This window comes from Artemia franciscana, chromosome 13, assembly GCF_032884065.1.
Source record: "Artemia franciscana chromosome 13, ASM3288406v1, whole genome shotgun sequence".
Classification (NCBI taxonomy): Eukaryota; Metazoa; Arthropoda; class Branchiopoda; order Anostraca; family Artemiidae; genus Artemia; species Artemia franciscana.
This window is the reverse complement of record NC_088875.1, coordinates 5507329-5530111: the sequence shown is the minus strand read 5'-3', so window position 1 is coordinate 5530111 and position 22783 is coordinate 5507329. Positions and strand designations below refer to the sequence as shown.

The following is a 22783-nucleotide window of genomic DNA, read 5'->3' as shown; positions in this document are numbered from 1 at the left end:
TGATCATTTATTACTATAGACGTTGTCAAATATACACCCATCATTGTTGCTAAGTTGCATATGATCATGTTGAGATAAGGAGTCCTCTGATACCTTTATGTTAAGCATTGACTTTTTCCATTTTCCACCAGGAAAAAATCAAGTTTTAATGCACCAAAAAACAACTTACCGCATAGAATCTACAAAACGTGTTTTAACATGCTTCTTAATCTACTTAAACTTTTGCAACTAGATGGCAGTTCAAACAATAGATTATGGGATCCTCTCCGTTGATGAGTTGCAAGCAAAACGCAAATGGCAAACCTGGGCTGGTCTCCCCTACTCGTACTTCCCACAAGCCATCCAGTTCTATTGTTTCTTCTTTTCCTTGTGTTTGTTAGATGAAAACCAAGAGAAATATATTCCATAGCAATTGTAGCAAATATATATGTATATGTATATATATATATATATATATATGTATATATATATATATATATATATATATATATATATATATATATATATATATATATATATATATATATATATATATATATATATATATATATATATATATATATATATATATATATATATATATATATATATATATATATATACATCTATATATATAAAAATAAGTTGTCTGTCTGTATGTCTGTCTGTCAGGTGACGTCAAGTTTCTGTGTCGACTGACGTCATGAAGTTAGTTGTCGTCATTTTTGCTATGACGGTGACGTCATTAAAGATATTTAATCATGAAGTTAGTTGTCGTCATTTTTGCTATGACGGTGACGTCATTAAAGATATTTAAGACATATATGTTCACGTGAAATCTATTAATGTTTAAGTTTAAAATTACTGATGAACTTACAATGGCAAAAGCCGATGAAGATGCTCTAAGAGTCTATGCCAAAAACTTGCTGCTGATAGAGAAAGTCAGAAAAGAAAGCGTACCGAGGAATCAAAAGAACAGCAAGGAAACAGGCTTGAGGCTGAAAGAGAAAGAAAGAACAGAAAGCGTTCCGAGGAATCAAAAGAACAGCAAGGAAACAGGCTTGAGGCTGATGGAGAAAGAAAGAACAGAAGGCGTGCCGAGGAACTGCCAGAGCAACGCGAAAGCAGACTTGCTGCTAAAAGAGAAAGTGAAAAAAGAAGGCGTGCCGAGGAACTACCAGAGCACCATGAAACCAGACTTGCTGCTAAAAGAGAAAGTGAAAAAAGAAGGCGTGCCAAGGAATCACAAGAACAGCAAGAAATCAGGCTTGCTGCTGATCGAGAAAGTAAGAAAAGAAAGCGTGCCGAGGAATCAGAGCAGCCTGAAAGTCATCGCATGGCATTCAGGTACAGCCCAGTCGATGTTTATAGCTTGAGTAGATGTGTTCAAATCGGGACAATGTCTAAAATTTGTCCCTATTGCAAGGCCTTGAAATTCAATGGTGAAACAATGGGAATGTGTTGCGCCTCAGGAAAAGTTAAACTTCCTCTATTGGCTGCACCACCAGAGCCATTGAAGACTTTCCTTACTGGAACTACGTCAGAATCTAAGCGTTTATTGTCACAAATCAGAAAATACAACTCATGTTTCCAAATGACGTCGTTTGGAGCCCAAATCGAAAATCCAGATCAATTTATGTCTCCTTTCAAAGTAAAAGGGCAAATTTATCATAGAGCAGGGTCCCTTCTACCATTCTCAGGCGAGAATCATAAATTTTTACAATTGTACTTCATCAGTGATAGAAATTCTGAATTGAATGCACTTTGCGAAATTTCTCCCAACGTTGAAAGGACAACCGTTTCCCAATTGCAACATCTATTCCATGAAAATAATAATTTAGTAAGTCTGTTCAAAACAGCCATCGATTTGATGCCTACTGATACGCATAAAATTGTTATTTCCGCTGACAAAACGCCTCCTGGCCAACATGTGCGTAGATACAATGCTCCAACTATCGACGAAGTGGCAATCGTTCTGGTCGGTGATCAGTTTTTACCTCGAGATATTATTTTTCATAAGCGAAACGCTCAGTTGTTAAGAATTGCTGAAACTCATCGATGCTACGATGCCCTACAATATCCTATCATTTTTTGGAATGGAGCCGACGGGTATCACTTTAATATTAAATTGATGAATCCAGCCACTAACAAAAAAATGAATAAGAAATGCAGTGCAATGCATTATTATTCCTATAGACTAATGATTCGGCAGGATGAAGAAAATTATATTTTAAAATGCCGTGAATTGTTTCACCAATTCGTCGTTGATATGTATGCTAAAATTGAATCAGAACGTTTGCTATATATCCGCCTGAATCAGACCAAGCTCCGCTCTGAACAATACATTCATTTGCGAGATGCAGTTATAAATGACGGTAATACCACAAATGTTGGAAGATTAACAATTTTACCTTCGTCATATGCTGGCAGTCCCCGTCATATGCATGAATATGCTCAAGATGCTATTGCGTATGTTCGTCTCTATGGTCGTCCAGATTTATTTATTACATTTAAATGTAATCAATCTTGGGACAATATACTGCTGCTTTTACTTCAAGGACAATCGGCGGTTCATAGACATGACCTTACGGCCCGTGTCTTCCGGAAAAAGTTGAAATCACTGATAAACTACATAGTAAAACTTGAAGTGTTTGGGTCAGTGCGATGCTGGATATACTCAGCGGAATGGCAAAAACGAGGTTTTCTACACGCACATATACTAATATGGCTACATAGAAAAATTACTTCGAACGAAATTGAAGATGTGATTTCCGCTGAAATACCTGATGAAAATGTCGATAAGGGGTTACATGATATTATTGTAAAAAATATGATACATGGACCTTGCGGTGCACTGAACGAAAATTCACCATACATGGCCAAAGGAAGGTGCACAAAGCAATATCCTCAACTTTTAGTATCCAACACAATTACTGGCAATGATGGTTACCCACAATATAGAAGAAGATCTACTGAAGATGGCGGTAAAACAGCAATAATAAAGAAGCGTAACGGTACCACCATCGAAATAGATAACCAGTGGGTCGTTCCATATTCCCCATTATTATCAAAAACATTTAATGCACACATAAACGTTGAATACTGTAACTCCGTAAAGGCAATCAAATACATATGTAAATACGTCAACAAAGGCAGTGACATGGCAGTTTTTGGCTTGCAGCCCGAAATCAAAGATATCGCGAAATCGGGAAGTCGAAACCCTTTGGCAGCACATTAATATTGCTTGCGGGAGATATAGGCAAACATTACCTATAATACCTAAATCAACTCCTGCAGACGAAATGAATGCTTGCCTGAAAAATTCTAATTTATGGGCACACGTAAAAACATTAAAATTAACTACAAATATGCATGTCCGATTGCAAAACGATGACTCTGGTCAAACATTTTCAGATCAATTGCTGGCAATTGGAAACGGAAAGCTCCCAGTAGACTCAATTTCGGGACGTATACAACTACCTGCTGATTTCTGTAATTTAGTGACGTCCAAAAATGAATTGATTGAAAAAGTATTTCCGAATATTCTAAAAAATTATAAAAATAATAAATGCTAAGTGAAAGAGCGATTCTCGCACCCAAAAATATAGACGTCCGCGAGGATTTGAGGAAATAAATCGGCATTATCATGGACTTAGAGGGGTTTACGGTCATATCTAGGTCCAAAGCCTCACTTCCAATTTCATTGAGAATACTCATAGGGTCGCTTATTAAATTTCTGAAGCAACTTTCAACAATCGTTAGGTCATCAACAAATTTCCAACGGTCAGGAACTTCCTTTGCAAGGCTGTTAACCATGACTGAAAAAAGGAGGGGGCCTAGGAGAGTTCCTTGGGGTATGCCATTGTAGATAGGGAGAGGATTTGAGTAATGGTTCTGGTATTTAACCACCTGTGATCTATTTGTTAAAAATGAGGCAACCAATTTTACCAGTAAGGGATCGATATTGAACTCGCTTTCTAGTTTCTCAATTAAAATATTGTGGTTAACAAGGTCAAAGGCTTTCTGAAGGTCAATAGAAATTAAGTTTAGCCAGGAATTAGGTTTTTCGAGGATTTTCCCGATGTGGTCAATAAGAGAAACGAGGTATTGGGAATTAGAAGTTGATTTTAGGTTTCCAAATTGTTTCAGGTCAGTAAGAGGTAGGATTTTTTCCTTTAGCAAATCTGAAAGGAATCCTTCATACAATTTTGAAAAAATAGGAGAAAGCGTAATAAGCGTAAGCGGATATCCAAAGGACAAACACTTGTCTTTCTTAGTTTATCAATTCGTCTTTCAATCTCAGACGGGGAAACAGTCGGGAAAAAGGGGGATGGGGCTCCTGTTGATAATTGGATTGGCAATGCTGGAAGGCTCTGGACAATGGAAGCGAGAAATTTATTTAGATTATTTGCAGTAACATCAGGGGGCTCTGGTAAGTTGAAATTAAGCTGGTCAAGACTCCTGCCACATAGCTTTTTAACCTCGGAATACCAGTTTTTTGGCTTATTAGTGAACAATTCTTCGATCTTATTTTTGTAGTATGATCGTGCCAATTTACGAATTTCTCTTTTAATTGATTTTCTTAATATATTGGCTTGATCGAGTTTACCATTCTTAAACAGCTTCAATTTGGTTCTAATTAGTGTTTTTATTGTTTGATTAATAAAGGGTTTGTCACTTGAGCACCTTTTAAACCTTTTTTCTGGGAAACAAATTTGATATTTATCAATTAGCTTTTTATGAAACGTGGCTGTTTTCTCATCAAGGTTTTGTAAACTATAAATGTCGGACCAATCTTCAGTACTCAGCCACATACCAAAAGAAAGAAGACCAGAATTTTGAAGGGGGCGGTAAGTGCTATAAGTCTTTGAGAAAGTATGCTTAAAAGTTGAGGAGGGGGACAAAAGAATGGAAAAATGATAACTCCCACCTAATGGGGGCAAAGTTGAGGGAGGGCTGTAAAAATTATACATATTAGTTAAAATAACATCAAGAGAGGTATTTCCCCGAGTCGTCGGTGTTTTAACAATTTGCTTTACTTTAAGTGAAGCACAAAAGGAATCCATTTTAAGGTCGTTGGCATCGCCAACTAAAAAAAAGGCCAGCATTGGGGTACTTAGAAATAACAAAATCAGCACTTGCCTGTAATTGCTGGACAAAAGTACGTTTTGACTCGATATTTTGATTTGGGGAATAATAGAAAACAGCTATTGCAATAATACTAAATGGACGAGGGAGTACTTTTGGTCTAACACTTAGCCAGAGGATTTCATCATACTCGGATAAATTAGGGACTTGAATAACCTTTGGGTAAAGGTGACTCTTAGTAAAAAATAGAACTCCGCCACCTTTTTTCCCGAGTGGGTGGTCTGAAGGACGGAGTTTAATAAACTCTGAATAATTTGTCAGGTGTAGGGACCCTGGGTCATGGGATTGAACTTCAATAACAGCTATAATATCTATCAAACGTGATTCTGAAACCACCTCGAGTTCAGTAAGCTTTTCAAAATTAAGACTTTCAGCATTAGTAACTAAAAGTTTAGGAAAAACAAACCGATTGGGGAATCGCGACAGGGAAACTTGATGGGTTTGAGAATTTCCTGGGGGGTAGTGTTTTAATTTAATTTTATTATGCTTTGGAGAAGAGGGATAAGAGAAGGATTTGCTTTGGGGATTTGGATGTGGGGGGACGGGCAAGGATATGGACGAAGCACGAGGACTTATTATATGACAATTATTGGACGCAAAAAATTTCAGACCTGAGTCACGTTTACAGGGTAGGCACGAGGGATAAAACGAATGGGCTGGGGTTTCGTAAGGTGCTGGGAAAGGGGGGCTGGGTGGGAATAGTGATTCATGTCCGTCAAGAAATTGCTGGTTTGCGGCGGAGTTGGGAGGGTATGGGGCAGCATACTGTAAGGGGGAAGGAAATAGGACTTCTGTATACGGAGAGGAGTAGGAGATAACAAGGGGTAAGGCGGGGGAGTATGTAATCGGGAAGGGTTTATTAATTGTTGGGCTGAAAATGCAGGGGGATAAGAATGGGTGTCGACAGGAACCTGACCAAGGGGAGGATGGGGTTGTGAGTGCTTTCGACGCTGGCCTAAAAAGGGCGGGGCCTCCCTCCGAAATCCATCTCCGTTTTTTGTCAAATTCTTAGAACTAGCATCGTGCACATGCGAAGGTATAGCTTGTGGCTTAGAGAATAACCTACTAAACGACTTTGGTATAAAAACATGATACTTGTCACAACCGAAACAACGACCCGACATAAAAACAGAACAAATTGAAACATGGTCAAACAAGCACGAATTTTTATTGCAAGAACCCGTCAGAAAATATTTGCAAATATGGAGCCGGTTACATCTTTTTCCGTGATTACATTTTGCACGTAAAAAATCCTTGCAAACTGATTTCGTTTTTTCTTTATTTTCAATTACACGCTGATCACCATTTTTTTCCAGCCAATTCTTCCGTTTCCTTCACTTTCATATGCCACAAGTTTCTCATAAACAATTTCAATATCTGCAACGGATGTCGTAGTAACCTTATTAGTCTTTAAAACAAAGGTGTCATTATCCTCTTTCAAATTCAGCATACAACCAGAAGCCGTTAAGTTATTCCTGTATTCGGATACAGTGGGATTACGTTCATGAATAATTGATTTCATTTCAACATTACTAACTTGACCGTTCCGGTCAATGTCATTGCTAATCACCTGGTTTGTCACTGGTTCAAACGCCCTTGACGTCTCAAATGAATTTACGAAGGGAAATATAGCATATTCTGAATTTTTTAATTTCACTTGATTGACTTCGTTATTCTTTGTTATATCACTGTTTTGAGTTACAGATAGGGGTTCCGAAATTACGGTCGAAATGTAGCTTAATAACTCTTCTAGTCTGTCTTTTAATGGTTTAAGAGTATCAAGATTTGTCTGGCAAGCAAAATCTTTAACACAGGGATTTGGATACGTTAAATTTTCTCTGGTAACATATGAGTAAGGTTCGGTCTGAACTGATACCTCACGTGAGCAGGTTCGTAATTTTCCAATGGTGGTGTTCACGGTATAGGATGGGTCGACGGAAGAAAAGGTTTGGCACTCAGTCTGACAAGAAACTTCAAGAGGGGGGGACGTCACTTCATGTTGTAAATAGGGAGAGGCTAGAGTCGACTTCTGCGAAGGGGGGAGCACCGGCGATTCGAGCTCTTTTAAGATATTAAGCATCTTAGCTCTTGAATTTGGAGAACGAGGGATGCGAGGTGAAGGTAAAACAGGTGAATTTAAAGAATTTACCTTATTGATTGGCATTTTCTTAGAGGAGCAGTCAGGACAACACCAGCTCTCACTCCAATTAGCTGTATCAATTCTGGCACATTTTTCCGCTCCTGCGTGAAACGAGCAATTGCACCCTCCACACTTCACAGAGTTTGAAAAGACTCTAAGCCTACATTCGGGACAAACTAGTCTTTGTCTGACCATTGTTTTTTAAGAGGTTAATGGTCCGGCTGAAAAAACTTGGTTCAACAGTTAACAACCCCTGAATCACAAAAGCCATAGAATAAATAGTTGAAATTACTAAAAATACTTTAGCGTAAAGAGCGAGGTATTAGGAGGAGGTGAGCCGCTCATATGGGTAATAATTTCTGTTTGTTTTAAGTTTTAAGGCTGTTCCTTACTTCCAGCTGAAAAAAACTTTTTCATATTTATTTTTTTTTTTTTTTTTAATAATGCTAGTAAATCCTGCCCTCCCTTCATGGAAATTTTATTCCCCCATGACAAATTCTCGATTGAAAGTTCCCCCAGTATATCCCCCTCTTCTCAACCCCTCCCCCCAACCAAAGAAATCCTCCTGAAAACGCCTGCACACTTCCCAATAACCATTGCTTTTAATCGTGTGACAGTTGGGAAACTTTTCGAGAAACTTGACGAAATTTACGGGGGCCCGGATTTATTGCCCAAAATATTCCAAATGTTGATGAAACTGGACTCTCAACTGTCCACAAGCCGGGAAATATTGTTGCAGCAAAAGGACAGAAACAGGTTGGCAAGTTTACTTCTACAGAAAGAGGAAAGAATGTACTATGCGTGTTTGTGTCAGTGCCAATGCTCATTTTCCCTTGCAAGAAATGCCCTGAAATTCTGATGAAAGGAGTGACGCCAGGTACCATTGCTCACGGCTCAGAAACGGCTTTGAATTGGATGTGCAATGAACTTTTTCTTGTTTGGATGAACCATTTTATCAGTCATGCAAGATCAAGCAAAGCTAATCCTGTTCTCTAATTCTTGACAATCTCATTAGTCGTTACAGTAGTGAATTGCTTGAGTTAGCGAAAGAGAATTGAGTTGTTATGTTTCTGCACACAACGCATAAGTTTTAACCACTTGACAGGTCTGTTATGTTTCCTTTGAAGGCATTCTACAACAGGGAATCTGCGACTTTTATGACCCAGCACAAATGCAAGACGATTTCCATGTACAATGTATGCGAGCTTTGCGAATAATCGTATCCCAAAGCCCTGACTCCAGAAAACATAGAAAGCAGTTTTCGTTGCACTGTGATTTTCCCTTTCGATTGCAATGTTTTGAAAGATCACGTGTATCTCAGCTCATATGTCTCTGACCGTCCATCTCCTTTAGACCCAGATGTCTTAGTACCTCCATCACCAGTTTCTGGTTCCCGTGAAGATGATGTGGCTAGCCAGTCTACCGACTATGAAAATGCTACCCAATCTTTATCGGGCTTACCTTCAGATGTAGACCAACTGGCCGACAAAAACTTTTCTGAACTAATTGACATCTCGCCATTACCAAATGGTTCTCCGAGAAAACAAATCAGATCTGAAGTGAAAAACAAATCTACCGAAATCTTACTGATACTCGAGTAAAGCAAAGAATCTGCCAGGAAGAAGAACTGAAAGCTGCCAAGAAGAAGAAAAAAGAACGGAAAAAGGGGAAGGGGAAGAAAAATGCAAAGCAAGCCAAATTACAAGAAGCAAGCAAGCAACTATTTCTTGAGAGTGAAAGTGAATCCGATCATGTTGAGATAGAGCTTGATGATGATAGTGACACCAGTCTGAATCTAGGAGAAGATGAAGAGGACTTGGGAAGCAGGTCAATAGAAGTGGGCGACTTTGTCTTAGTTGGTCTTGCGGGTAACAAGAGTGACAAGTGTTTCTATGCTGAGAAACTTTTAAAGGAATATCCAGATGAGCATGGCTTTAACTTCTTGAATTGTTTAGAAATGAGCAAGTTCGTGCTGACTGGAGAAGAATCGAGCGTCATGAAGTCTGAGGTTGTAACAAGATTAGGAAAAGCCTCAATCTCAGGTGGAACTTCAGGACTTACTGAAAGTATGAAGTTTGGTATGGACCTTTCAGTATACAATATCGGTTAAGTGAATTATCCTATACCTAATTCATTTTGTAGCCACGTGACAAATAAATATCTGAAATAACTATCCATATACAGCTGTTCTAGCGCTACATTTAGAGCAATAAATGCTTTAATGATCATGAGGCAAGATTTTGGTGAACGTGAACCAGGTTGGCCCAGGTTAGCTATCTTTGGAAAATTTCACTGTGGCTCTATTTTTAGCTGCTTCGAAAAACATTGACTACTGGTTTTTTTTCGAGAAACCCCTTAGATAAGTATATATTCGAGGATTTTCAGAATTATTATAAGTCAAAAAATGTGTTTACAAAAAATAAAGAACGAAAAAAGTGGCAAATGTGGGCTGATGACTGCTACTCGAGCTGCCTGTTTACAGCAATTTAATGCCTTTGGGCCGGTACCTATATGGCTCTTGCTACTCGCTCTCGCTAATTTTGCTCTCACTTTGTTCTATTGAAACAATATTATTATCTACGAGAAAATCAATTATGCTTTTGTACATGTATCTTTCGTCTGCATTTTAAAGTCAACTTGACCAGGGAATTTTCCCGTGATAAAATTGAAACAGCAAAAAAGGCAACCGATACAAAATAAAATTATAAAAAACTCTAAGTTTTTAGAGCTAATCTGCACAAAGCTTGCCCTGTAAAAACTCAACTTCAAGTAAAACCAAGAGGAGAAGAGAAGGAAGCACAAAAGTAGAGTCTTGAGGAAAGAGATTTTGTTTGCTAATGAATAAAGTAAAATAAAAGATGATGAAGAGAATGATTTTTGGTAAAAAGAAAAATGGACTTTAGGAACGGAAAAATTGAGAGTAGAATGGTTTAATAGGTTAAGGAAGACACAAAAAATCAATTAAGAATCATGATTTGTCCAGAAATGGGGCAAGCTCAGGCTTTGCTAGAACCCATCTAGACAAAAAAGAAACTTGAAAAAGACCCTCAAGTAATAGCAACATTGCCCAGGAAACTGGGAAAGAGAAATTCCCTATAAACTGTCAAACAATAATTAGTAGTTTATGCTCAAGTTAATTATAATTAAATTTCGTAATATTAAGCAATGTTGATCTTTCCGCTGTGATTTTCTTTTCTTGATTTTTTAACAACTAGAAGGAGATGAATAGTCAGTTTGTGATCAGGTACTTTGCTGGTGGTGGAAGTGTTTGAACTGAGCAAACTTTTTTCAGTTATGGTTAAGCATCCCTCTAAAGCTAAACTAGATGCTATTGGCTTGTGTCTTCACACCTATTCAATTTCATTTCTTTTTGGCAGAAAGCACATAACCCTTTCAATTTTGGAAACTTGTTAGTATTGTGCATGTCCTAGTATTTGTCCTTTTATTTGTGTTTTATTTTAGAAAATGTATCACCAACTGAATGTGAGCAGCTGTTTGACATTCCAGGCCAGTTGCTGTCCCCTAAACTTGAAAGTGCTCCTCTGAATACTTTTCCCAGCTTTTTAGGACCGTGTAAGCTTGAAGCTGACACCCACGAACTGGGAGCTGCATGTTCGGATAATGAAGGTACATCTTTAACATATGTTTTTATTAGAAAAAAATTATATTCCAATAAAAACCAAGTTATATTTTGATGAAAAAAGGAAACAAATCAAGGGCAATTACGATTTAAAGCAAGAAATTTACACTTAAGCTGGAATATTTCTTTTATTTTATTCAAAAGTTTTGATGTTTACTTAACTCGATTTGCCCTCTAGAGGGAAAATTGTTGGAAAAGTAATTATTACTATTCAAAAAGCTGGAGATCTTAGCTTAAGACTGTAGTGTTTGAAGCAAACAGAAAATTGGCAATTTTGGCAAGAACTGCTCCTCATTTTCTAAATTCCTTATGAAGGAGATGATCCTTCTCTAACGACTTATTCTTTGGTGCAGGCTCTATTTTTGTAGTAAGCATGAAACTTAATTTTTCTTACCCTCAAATTTCTTTGAAGTTGTTATACGGAATTATAGGTACACCGACCTGCAAATGATGCAAACAAAATACTGCAAAGATGACAGAGAATTATCAGCAAATTGTTACATATATCTATCCCTCGTCTTAAAAGTTGAGCCAGAATAGTTTCATAATGTGTACCACTATGCTAAAGTTGGCAACCTGTCGAAATTTTAAATGATGATTTGCATTAATTAATTTGTGTACGAAAAAGCCTCGATCGGTTATACTTTGATCAGCTCATCAAGAAATATTGATCAGCATTGAAAGGTATTTTTTTGTTCTTGGATTAAAGGGAAATTTTCAGATATAATAAATATATATGCTATGCAACCATCAGTTTAGTTTTATTGTGAATCTGAAGAATTCGAATGTCGGTTATTTATTTGGGTTAGATAATTTTTCATATGATTAAGGGTCATATGAACTTTAATAGCAGTATATTTTGCGTATTTGATTGTTTTAGATGTCTTTTAATTTGTATTTTGTTGCAGAAGTTGAAGGTACCTTGACAAGAGAAATCGGAACATTTAACACAGAATTAGCGCTGGACCATCAACTACCTCTGGGTATTCTGCAAAGTTTTTCTGCATCCCCCTCTGACTCTCAGGGAAGGGATAGCCGTAACGAAGGTAAATTTAGAGCATACAGTGATAATTTGGTTTACAAAATAGGTTCTTTCAAAAATTAATTTTTATGTCTCTTCCGCAGGAAAATAAAAATAAATATAAATATGAATATGAATCGGAATAAAGAAAATCTCTAAGTGGAATAGGAACAAATCCTCAGACATGCCAATATGGGTCTAACTCTTCCCCTTTTAGTCGCACCACCAAGAATAATAAGGGAATACAAGTTCTTTGTGTCTTTTTGCTTCCACAAACAGAAGAAGCTAAGTTAGAAGATTTCTGTTATGTCACAAATAAAACCGAAGGAAGTATCAGTCATTAAAGCCAAATACTTTGGCCATGAACTATGTTAAATATTGGTTTTCTAAAACCAAAGTTTCTCAGAGATAAGTAAATGGCCAAATTAAGACAAAGTCATATAATCGTCTCACTAACTGTATTTTAATTAACTAACTGAAAGGAAAATGTGGTTTAGCCCCGCTTTCTTTGGCTATAGTGAGTGAAAGCTTAAGACGGCTAGAACTGGTACTGCGAATAAAGGATGGCAGAATGCCAACGGCCGTCTTTGCCGGTGTTAAACTTTTTTTTACTTGGCAAACTTTCACCTTCTTTTTATTCAAAAGTGATGGCGTTTGCCAGTGACGTAGGCAGTGCGGCAGTTAGCAATCACCATCAACAAAGCTCAAGGGCAATCATAACAATAATGCATTAGAATAATGAGGTATAGATCTGAATACGGATTGTTTTTCCCATGGACAAGTATATGTTGCATGTTCAAGAGTCGGTAAACCTGACAAACTATTTATATGCATAGACAATGGGACAGCGAAGAATGTTGTATATTCGTAAGTTTTACGTAGTTATAAACATATATATATATATATATATATATATATATATATATATATATATATATATATATATATATATATATATATATATATATATATATATATATATATATATATATATATATATATATATATATATATATATATATATATATATATATATATATATATATATATATATATATATATATATATATATATATATATATATATATATATATATATATATATATATATATATATAGTATATATATATATATATATATATATACATTCACAGGTGGGACTCAGGGACTACAATGGCGCGTAGTTAATATGGTGCGTAACGACTTACACGCGCGGGGGGCTTGGGGTGCGCGAAGCACCCCCACCAACATGGTCTGCTGGTTGCGCGAAGCGCCACCCCAAGAGCTAGTATCTATCTACATTTACCGTCTTAAAAACCCTATCATCAAGTAAATAGGTTAGCCTAGCTACCTATTTTTATAATAATATTCGTACTGTAGCTAGATAGGTCAAATCGGTTGTAGCTTAGTCATAGAAGTTTGTAGGGAGAAATGAGCAGCTCAAGGTTAATCATTCTAATTTTTTGCTTCCAATATTTAAATCAAAACTCCAGTATAGCTCCAAATTTTCGTATTTTGTAATTGAAACTCTTATTGTGCGCTGATTAGATCCTATTCGTTGCGTTTTGGTTTCATTTACTAAACCATAAATGTAGAACTGTCTATGTAAAATACCGTGTCTAAAAGTTCTAAATATTTCTTTTACCCAGCTCTGCATAAGTATGTTGTATAAAATATCTGCTACAAGTATAATGAATTGAATCCAAACATTAAATGTTTGTTTTTCTCACAAATTAGAAATTTTATGCTCGCCAATATGTGGTACCAATCCATACTCTTTATCAATTGTCGTCAGTTTTAATATGAAGCTAGGAGACTAGGAGACCTAGGAGACCAAGCTTGGCTTCGCGAAGAAAATTTTAGACATAAAAATAATATTCATTCCCCCCTCCTCCCTTCTGGAAATTTGTGCCTCCAATACCCTGATTTACACAATAATAAACTTCGTGTTATTTTTCTAGATTTCTTTTTTTCTTAAAATACAAAAGGGAGGGTAGTTTTCAAACTTAAGGTGTCAATTTTTTCCATCCGATTCGCATCCCTGGTTAGTTTTATTTAATATAATGTGTCTATCAAAATGCTACCAAGAACTGTTGGTAAAATTTTCTGGATATTCATAATCGAACTTTTCCCAACGAGTAAATTAATAATTCAGAAAACAATGTTCTTCTTCTTATAAACATTAAAAGAAAGCCCAAAGCGCACTTTTTGGGTACCATGTCACTTTATTATTGCCTTGTAAATACAAATTTAGAAACAGCGATTAAATATAAAATGTAGTTTATAAATGACTGCATAATTAGCAGTAATGACTGCTAATTAGCATAATTAGCAAAAGAAAACCCAAGGCGCACTTTTTGGTACCATGTGTCACTTTATTGTTGCCTTGTAAATGTTATTTGTAAAATGTATTTTGAATGTTAAATTTAACTTAGGAATTAACTTATATAACGAAATTCTAAATTTGCATATTTATATTACGTATATGAGGGGGTTTGCCCCCTTGTTAAAAGCTTGCTCTTTACACTAAACTTTAAATCTCATCCCAATTCTTTAAGAATGACCCCTGAATCACAATTGCCAAAGAATAAATAGTTGAAATTACTGAAAATACTTTAGCACAAAGAGCAAGCTATTTAGGGGGAGATGAACCCCACATATGCATAATAATTTTTGTTTGTTTAAGTTTTAATTCTGCTTCTTATTTTTAGTTGAAAAAACTTTTCCACATTTATTCTTTTATTGTTTGTTTTTAATAGTGCTAGAATATTCTGTGCCCCCTTTGTGGGAATTATCTTCCCCCATTACAAAATCCTCCATGGAAAGATCCTCCCATGTGACCCCCTCCCCTCAACCCCCCGCTTCAAAAAAAAATCCCCCTGAAAACGTCTGTACCAATAACCATTTCTAAACTTAAACGCTGGTCAAATTTTGTAACATGCAGCCCCTCCCCCTTGGACTTTGGGGGAGTAAGTCGTCCCCAAAGACATTGTTACTAAGTTTTTGGATTATGCTAATCGAAATGACTATCTTAAAATTTCGATCCGTTGACTCTGAGAAAAAAATAAGTGTTGGAGGGGCCCTAGGTGCCCTCCAATTTTTTTGGTCACTTAAAAAGGACACTAGAACTTTTAGTTTCTGTTGGAATGAGCCCTTTCACTACATTCTAGCACCAGTGGGTCAGTACAAACACCCCTGGAAAAAAAGAAAACCAATAAACACCCATGATCAGTCTTCTAGCTAAAAATATGAAATTTAAAATTTTTGTAGATAGGAGCTTGATCTTCCACAGTAGAGTTCTCTGATAGGCTGAATGCAGTAGTGTGATTTTTGTTAAGATCATATGAGTTCTAGGGGGTGTTTCCTCCTTTTTTCCTAAATAAGGTAAATTTTACCAGGCTTGTAACTTTCGATGGGTAAAACTAAATTTGATTAAACTTATATATCTAAAATCATCATAAAATCCAATTCTTTTGATGTATCTATTATTATCAAAATTTCGGCTTTTAGAGTTTTGTTTACTATTGAACTGGGTCGTTCCTTACTACATTTTGTTACCAAAAACTGTTTGATTTGCTTATGAACAAACTGATTGATTTGTTTGATCATAATAATATTCGTACTGTAGCTAGATAGGTCAAGTTGGTTGTAGCTTAGTCATAGACTTAGTGACTTAGTAGGGAGAAGGGATCAGCTTTAGAAATCATTTAATTGTTTTTAAATTTTTTACTTCAAATATTTAAGTCAAAAGTCCAATATAGCTCAAAATTCTCTTATTTGTAATTGAAACTCCTAGTGAGTGCTGATTACGTCTTATTCGTTGCGTTTCGAATTCTTTTACTAACCCATAATCGTAGAACAGTTCTTATGTAAAATACCATGTCAACTTCTTGCTATTTTTACTTTTCGAAATATTTCTTTTACCCAGCTCTGCATCAGTATGTTGTACAAAATATCTGCTACAAATATAATGAAGTGAATCAGAATATTATTTGTATACCTTTCTCACAAATTAGAAATTTTATGCTCACAAATATGTGGTACCAATCCATACTCTGTATCTATTGTCATCAGTTTTAATATGCAGCACTAGTAGACCAAGCTTTGATTGGTAAAGGGAATTTTAGACATAAAAACAATATTCATTCCCCTCCTCCTCTTTGGAAGTGTGTACCTTCCATACCCTTGATTTACACAAAAAAAAAACTATTTTTTTATATTTTTATTTTTATATATTTCTTTTTTTCATAAAATAAAAAAGGAAGGGTAGTTTTCAAACATTAGGTGTTCATTTTTCCCATCTGATTCGCATCCCTCTTTAATTTTATTGAATATAAGGTGTCTGTCAAAATGCTGCCAAAAACTGTTGCCAAGATTTTCTGGATATTCTTAATCAAACATTTCCCAACGACCAAATTAATAATTCGGAAAATATCATTTTGTGCTGTTTTTATTTATAAGCATGAAAAGAATAAACAAAGCACACGTTTTTGGTGCCACATGTCACTTTATGATTGCCTTGTAAATTCAAATTTTTAAGGAGCAATTAAATATAAAATTTGGTTTATAAATGATCATATCATTAGCTCTCTATGATGTCCATCTGTCTGACCCAACCTTTACATTCCAAAAATGTCACCCAAATTGCACTTTTAGTGTGTAATGCTGCACTTTCTAGACACAAAACAATATTCTTTTTTAAGAGTCCTTGAACAGCTCTCTATGATTTTCCAGTGCCTAAAGTCTGACGAAAAAATATAAGAAGACTTATCATTGCTGCCCTCGTAAAAAAAGTGATTTTCCTTTTTGTTCTATGAGGGTGGTTGCATTTTGCCTAAATAATATTTCAGCAATGGTAATATAAAGGAGGTACTTTTTGATTTGCTATGACGTCATTTTGAAACCACATGAAGTGATGCACATGGTTGTTGGAATAGTACTTAGTTCAACTGTGAGATTTTGTCTCCTATGATAGGTATGGGATTTTAAGGAAATGGAAGGGGGGTATGCACTTTAATGTTAACTGCAAAGAATCCAAGCTTATTAAACTCACCATCATCCAACCGAAAATGTTTACAGTACACAAATATAGTTAGCACAAACTCATTGCTGACAGCCGTAGTAAAAGCTGGCTGCACTACTTAATTTATGTTTGTTTGTTGCGTATGCATTGTTTTCTTATGTATTCTGTAATGTTTTTATGGCAATTGGTATTAACCAAGTGACATATAGCAATCGCAAATTCTGTTGGTCTGTCGGTCTGTCTGTCCCGGTTTTGCTACTTTAGGCACTTCCAGGTAAGCTAGGACGATGAAATTTGGCAGGCGTATCAGGTACCGGACCAGATTTAATTAGAAATAGTCGTTTTCTCGATTTGACCATCTGGGGGAGTGGGGGGCCCGTTAATTCGGAAAGAATAGAAAAAATGAAGTATTTTTAAGTTACGAGCGGTTTATCAGATCTTAATGAAATTTGATGTTTGGAAGGATATCGTGCCTCAGAGCTGTTATTTTAAATCCCGACGGGATCTGGTGACATTGGGGGGGGAGTTTGGAGGGGGAAACCTAAAATCATGGAAAACACTTTGAGTGGGGGATCGGGATGAAACTTGGTTGGAAAAATAAGCAGAAGTCCTAGATACATGATTGACATAACCGGAACGGATCCGCTCTCTTTGGGGTAGTAGGGGGGGGGGGTTAATTCTGAAAAGTTAAGAAAAAATGAAGTATTTTTAACTTACGAACGGGTTATCGGATCTCAATGAAATTTGATATTTAGAAGGATATTATGTCTCAATGCTCTTATTTTAAATCCCGACCGGATCTGGTGACGTTGGGGGGGGGGGGGGTTGGTGGGATTGTCAAAACTTGTCTAAGATATGTGGCTGACATAACCGGACCAGATCTGCTCTCTTTGGTTTAGTTGGGTGGGGTGTATTTTGAAAAAATGAGATATTTTTAACTTACGAAAGGGTGACCAGATCTTAATGAAATTTGATATTTAGAAGGATCTTGTGCTTTAAAACTCTAATTTTAAATCCCGACCAGATCCTGTGACATTGGGGGAGCTGGAGGGGGAAACCGGAATTCTTTGAAAACGTGAAAATCGGGGTATTTTATCTTACGAATAGGTGATCGGATCTTAATGAAATCTGATATTTAGAAGGAATTCATGTTTCAGAACTCTTATTTCAAATCCCAACCAGATCTTTTGACATTGGAGGGAGTTGGAGGGGGGAAACTTTGGAAAACACTTGGAGTGGAGGAATCGGGATAAAGCTTGGTGGATAGAATAAGCAAATGTCCTTGATACGTGATTGACGTAACCGTACTGGATTAGGTCTCTTTGGGTGAGTTTGGGGGAGGGGTTCAGTGATTTGGCGAGTTTGGTGCTTCTGGACGTGCTAGGACGATGAAAATTGGTAAACGTGTCGGGGACCTGCACAAATTGACTTGAGAACAGTCTTTTCCTCGATTGGACCATCTGGGGGGTGGAGGGAGAGGGAAAATTTAAAAAATGCGGTTTTTTTAACTAACGAATGGGTTATAAGATCTTAAATAAAATTTAGATTCAGAAGGACCTCATGTCTCAGAGCTTTTGTTTCAAATTCTGACCGTATCCAGTTATACTGGGGGAGTTGGATAAGGAAACGGGCAATCTTGGAAAACGCTTAGAAAGGAGAGATCGGGATGAAACTTGGTGGGTAGAATAAGCAAATGTCGTAGATAAATGATTGAAGTAACCGGACTGAATCCACTCTTTGGGGGAGTTAGGGGGATCCAGTGCTTTGGCGAGTTCGGTGCTTCTGGACGTATTAGCACGATAAAAATTGATAGGTGCGTCAGGGACCTGCACAAATTGACTTGATAAAGTCGTTTTCACCGATTCGACCATCTGGCGGGCTGAAGGGAGAGGAAAATTTTCAAAAAATGAGGCATTTTTAACTTACGAGTGGGTGATCGGATCTTAATGAATTTTTTTTATTTAGAAGTGACTTATAGCGATCGCAAATTCTATCTGTTTGTCCCGGTTTTGCTACTTTAGACACTTCCAGGTTAGCAAGTACGATGAAATATGCCGGCGTATTAGGGACTGGACAAGATTAAATTAGAAATAGTCGTTTAACCAATTTGACCGTCTGGGAGGAGGGAGTGGAGGGCCGGTTACTTTGGAAAAAATGAAGTATCTTTAACTTGAGAACGGATGATGGGATCTTAATGAAATTTGATTTTTCGTAGGATATCGTGTCTCAAAGCTCTTATTTTAAATTCTGACCAGATCCGCTGACATTGAGGGGAGTTGGAGGGGGGACGCTTAGAGTGGAGGGATCGGGATGAAACTTTGTGGGAAAATAAGCACAAGTTCTAGATACGTGATTGACATAACCGGAACGGATCTGCTCTTATTGGGAGAGGGGGGGGGGTAATTCTGAAAAATTAGAAAAAAATAAGTTATTTATAATTTACGAAGGAGTGATCGTATCTAAATGAAATTTCCTATTAGAGGGACGATGGAAATTGATAGGCATGTTCGGGAGCTGCACAAATTGACTTGATAAAATCTTTTTCCCCGATTAGACCATCTGGGGGGCTGAAGGGTGAGGAAAAAGTTGAAAAAATGAGGTATTTATAACTTAAGAGTGGATGATTGGATCTTAATGAATTTTGATATTTAGAAGGACCTCATGACTCAGAGCTCTTATTTTAAATCCCGACCGGCATTAAGCCTCTGATTTTCTTTTTAAATCAATCTATTGATTCTTAGAATTTTGCTAGAGCTCATGCCATATGAGCTCTTAGCTCATCCGGCCTTGTCAAAAGTGCCATATGAGCTCTTAGCTCTTGTTTTTTTTCATTCTAATTGATATTTCCTGGATTTCCTATCAAACGCTTGACCATGTCCAAGACATCTTCTTAAAACGACTATTTAATCCAGACAAAGGGAATATTTTTTTTTTTACACCGGGTTTTACTTTATCTGACATTTGTACTATTTTTGACAAAACGGCTAACTCAAATTTTTATGTGATGTATTTGGAAAAAAATGGTTTGGTGGAAGATTACTGCCCTACGATCACTTTTGAATCTCAAAAAGTGAGCTAGAACTTTCAATGTCCAATCAAATGAGTCATTTATTTGAAGTTTATAGGAGCATCCCTTCTATAAGAACCATATTTGCCCCCAGGGCATAGCTTGCAACGCCTGTCCATGGGATCTGGGAGGTTGTGTCGACGCTGGAGTTTTTTTTTATCTGAGTTTTGAACTATTTTAAAAATGGTTGTCTCAAGATTGGATGGGGGGGGAGGGGTGTTCAACACCGAAGTTTTTGTTACCTTAGTTTTGAGCTGTTTTTAATAATAATGGCTATATAAAAAAATTCGCATGGTTTTGGGGGAAAAGGGCGTGATGGGGGGGGGGGGGTAGTTGCCCTTAGATTTCTTTTGACTGTTAGCAGTGAATTAGATCTTTCCATTTCCTAGTAAATGAGCCCTCTCGGAAGTTTATACGAGCATCTCTTCCATAAGAACCATATATGCTCACAGCGCATAATTTACAACGACTGCCTCCTAATCCTAATTGGAGGGGGGTTGTGTCGAGACCAGAGTTTTTGGTGCTTGCGTTTTGAACTGTCTAAAAAGGCTATATCAAAATTTTTATTTGATGCATTTGGGGGGAAAAGGGTGGGGGCTAGTTACCCTCCAATCTTTATACTCTGAAAAAGTGAACTGGGACTTTCAGTTTCCAAGCAAGTGAGCCCTCTCTTAAGTATGTACTTGCATCCCTCCTATTAGAACCAAATATGCCCCCACGGCATAACTTACAACGTTTCCCCCCCAGCCCTTGGTATTTGTTCGACATTGGAGTTTTGTTATCTGATTTTTAAGCTATGTTTAGGAAAATCGCTATCTTAAAAAAAAATTTCGGAAGGGTTTGTGGGAAAAGGATAGAGGGGTTGAGTAGTTAACCTTGGATATCTTTTGACTCTTAAAAAGTGAACTGAAACTTTCAAGTTCTTATCAAATGGTCCCTCTTTAAAGTTATACCAGTGCATCTTCCATGAGAACCCTATTTGCCCCCAGGGTGTAGCTTATAATGACTGCCCCAGACCCAGGGGGTTGTATTTACACCAGAAGTTTTTTTTTCGATGATCTTTTAAATATTTTTAATAAAATAATCATATCAAAATTTGTATCTGTTGTATTTGAAGCAAAAGGGTGTGGGATCGTCTAGTTGCCCACCGATCTCTATTGACTTTTAAAAAGTAAATAAGAACTTTCATTTTCAAAAGAGATTAGCTGTCTATACGAGCACTCCTTCGATAAGAACTATAAATCCCCCAGGTAATCCCCCAGGTTACAAAGTTTTTCCCCCATCCGTTTGAGGTTGTTTCGACACCATATTTTTCTTTATCTGACCTTTGAACTATTTTAGTGAAAATGACCATCTCAAAATTTTTATGTGATGCATATGTGGAAAAAGGGCGTGGAGAGAGGCTTACTGCCTTCCGATCACTTTTGAATTCTATAAAGTGAAATAGAACTTTCAATGAAATGAACCCTCTCTGACGTTTATATGAGTATCCCTTCTATAAGAGCCATATATGCCCCCTAGACATTGGGGGTTTGTATCGACACCAGAGTTTTGCTATTTGAGTTTTGAAGTATTGAAGAAAATGGCCATGAAACATTTTTATAAGATAGATTTGGGGAAAAGGGGCTTGAAGGGGGCTTAGCTACTCTAGGATCCATTTTGACTTTTAAAAAGTGAACTAGTACTTTCAATTTTCTATCAAATGAGCCCTCTCTGAAGTTTTTATGACCATCCCTTCTATAAGAACCATATTTCCCCAGGGCATAACTTACAACGACTGCCCCTGGGGTCTGGGGGAGTTGTGTTGAAACCAGAGCTTTTATTACGCGACCTGTTAACTATTTTTAACAAAATGACAATCTCAAAATGTTTATATGATGAATTTGGGGAAAAAGGACGTGTGGGAAGTTGATTGCCCTCCGATCACTTTTGAATCTTATAAAGTGAACTAGAACGTTCAATTTTCAATGAAATAAACCCTCTCCAAAGTTTATATGAGCATCCCTTCTGTAAGAAGAGTCATATATACCCCCAGGGCATAACTGACAACCCTGGGCTTTGGGGGGGGGGGGGGTTGACGACACCGGAGTTTTTGTTATCTGAGTTTTGAACTATTTGAAAAATTGTTATCTCAAAAATGGGCCCTGGAGGTTGTTTCGACACTGGAGTTTTTGTTATCTGAGTTTTGAAGTATCAAAACAAATGGCTATGACAAAATTGTATGTGATAGATGTGGGAAAATAGGGCGTGAGTGGGGCTTAGTTGCCCCTCTGAAGTTCTTACGATCAACCCTTCCATAAGAACCATATATGCCCCATGGTATAACTCACAACGACTGCTCCTGGACCCTGGGGGGTTGTGTTGAAACCAGAGTTTTTACTACACGATTTTTTAACTATTTTGTACAAAATGGTCATCTCAAATTTGTTATCTCATAAATTTGGAGAAAAAACGGTGAGTTCGTAGGAGGGGGCTAGTTGCCCTCCAATCTCTTTTTATTCTTAAAAAGTGAACAAAAAATTTCCTTTTGAAACAAATTAGACCTCTCTAAAGTATATACGAGCCTCTCTTCCACATGAAGCATATATGCCCCTAGGGCATAACTTACAACGCAAGCCCCTGGGCCCTGCGGGTTTGATTCGAAACCAGAGCTTTGCTATCTAGCTTTTTAACTATTTTAAACAAATTGGCTATCTCAAAATTTTTATCGGATGCATTTTGAAGAAAAGGGACGTGGAGGGGGGATGGTTCCCCTTTACTCTCTTT

General features: G+C 36.9%; 1 protein-coding gene across 1 annotated transcript in view; it reads left to right on the top strand.

Moving 5' to 3' along the window:
- The window catches only part of LOC136034434 (zinc finger protein ZFP2-like), an 88468-nt gene that overhangs the window by 21972 nt on the left and 43713 nt on the right, over positions 1-22783 (top strand). The window contains 1 exon segment of the mRNA XM_065715609.1: positions 11816-11953. Coding sequence (XP_065571681.1) covers positions 11816-11953 — 138 coding nt within the window.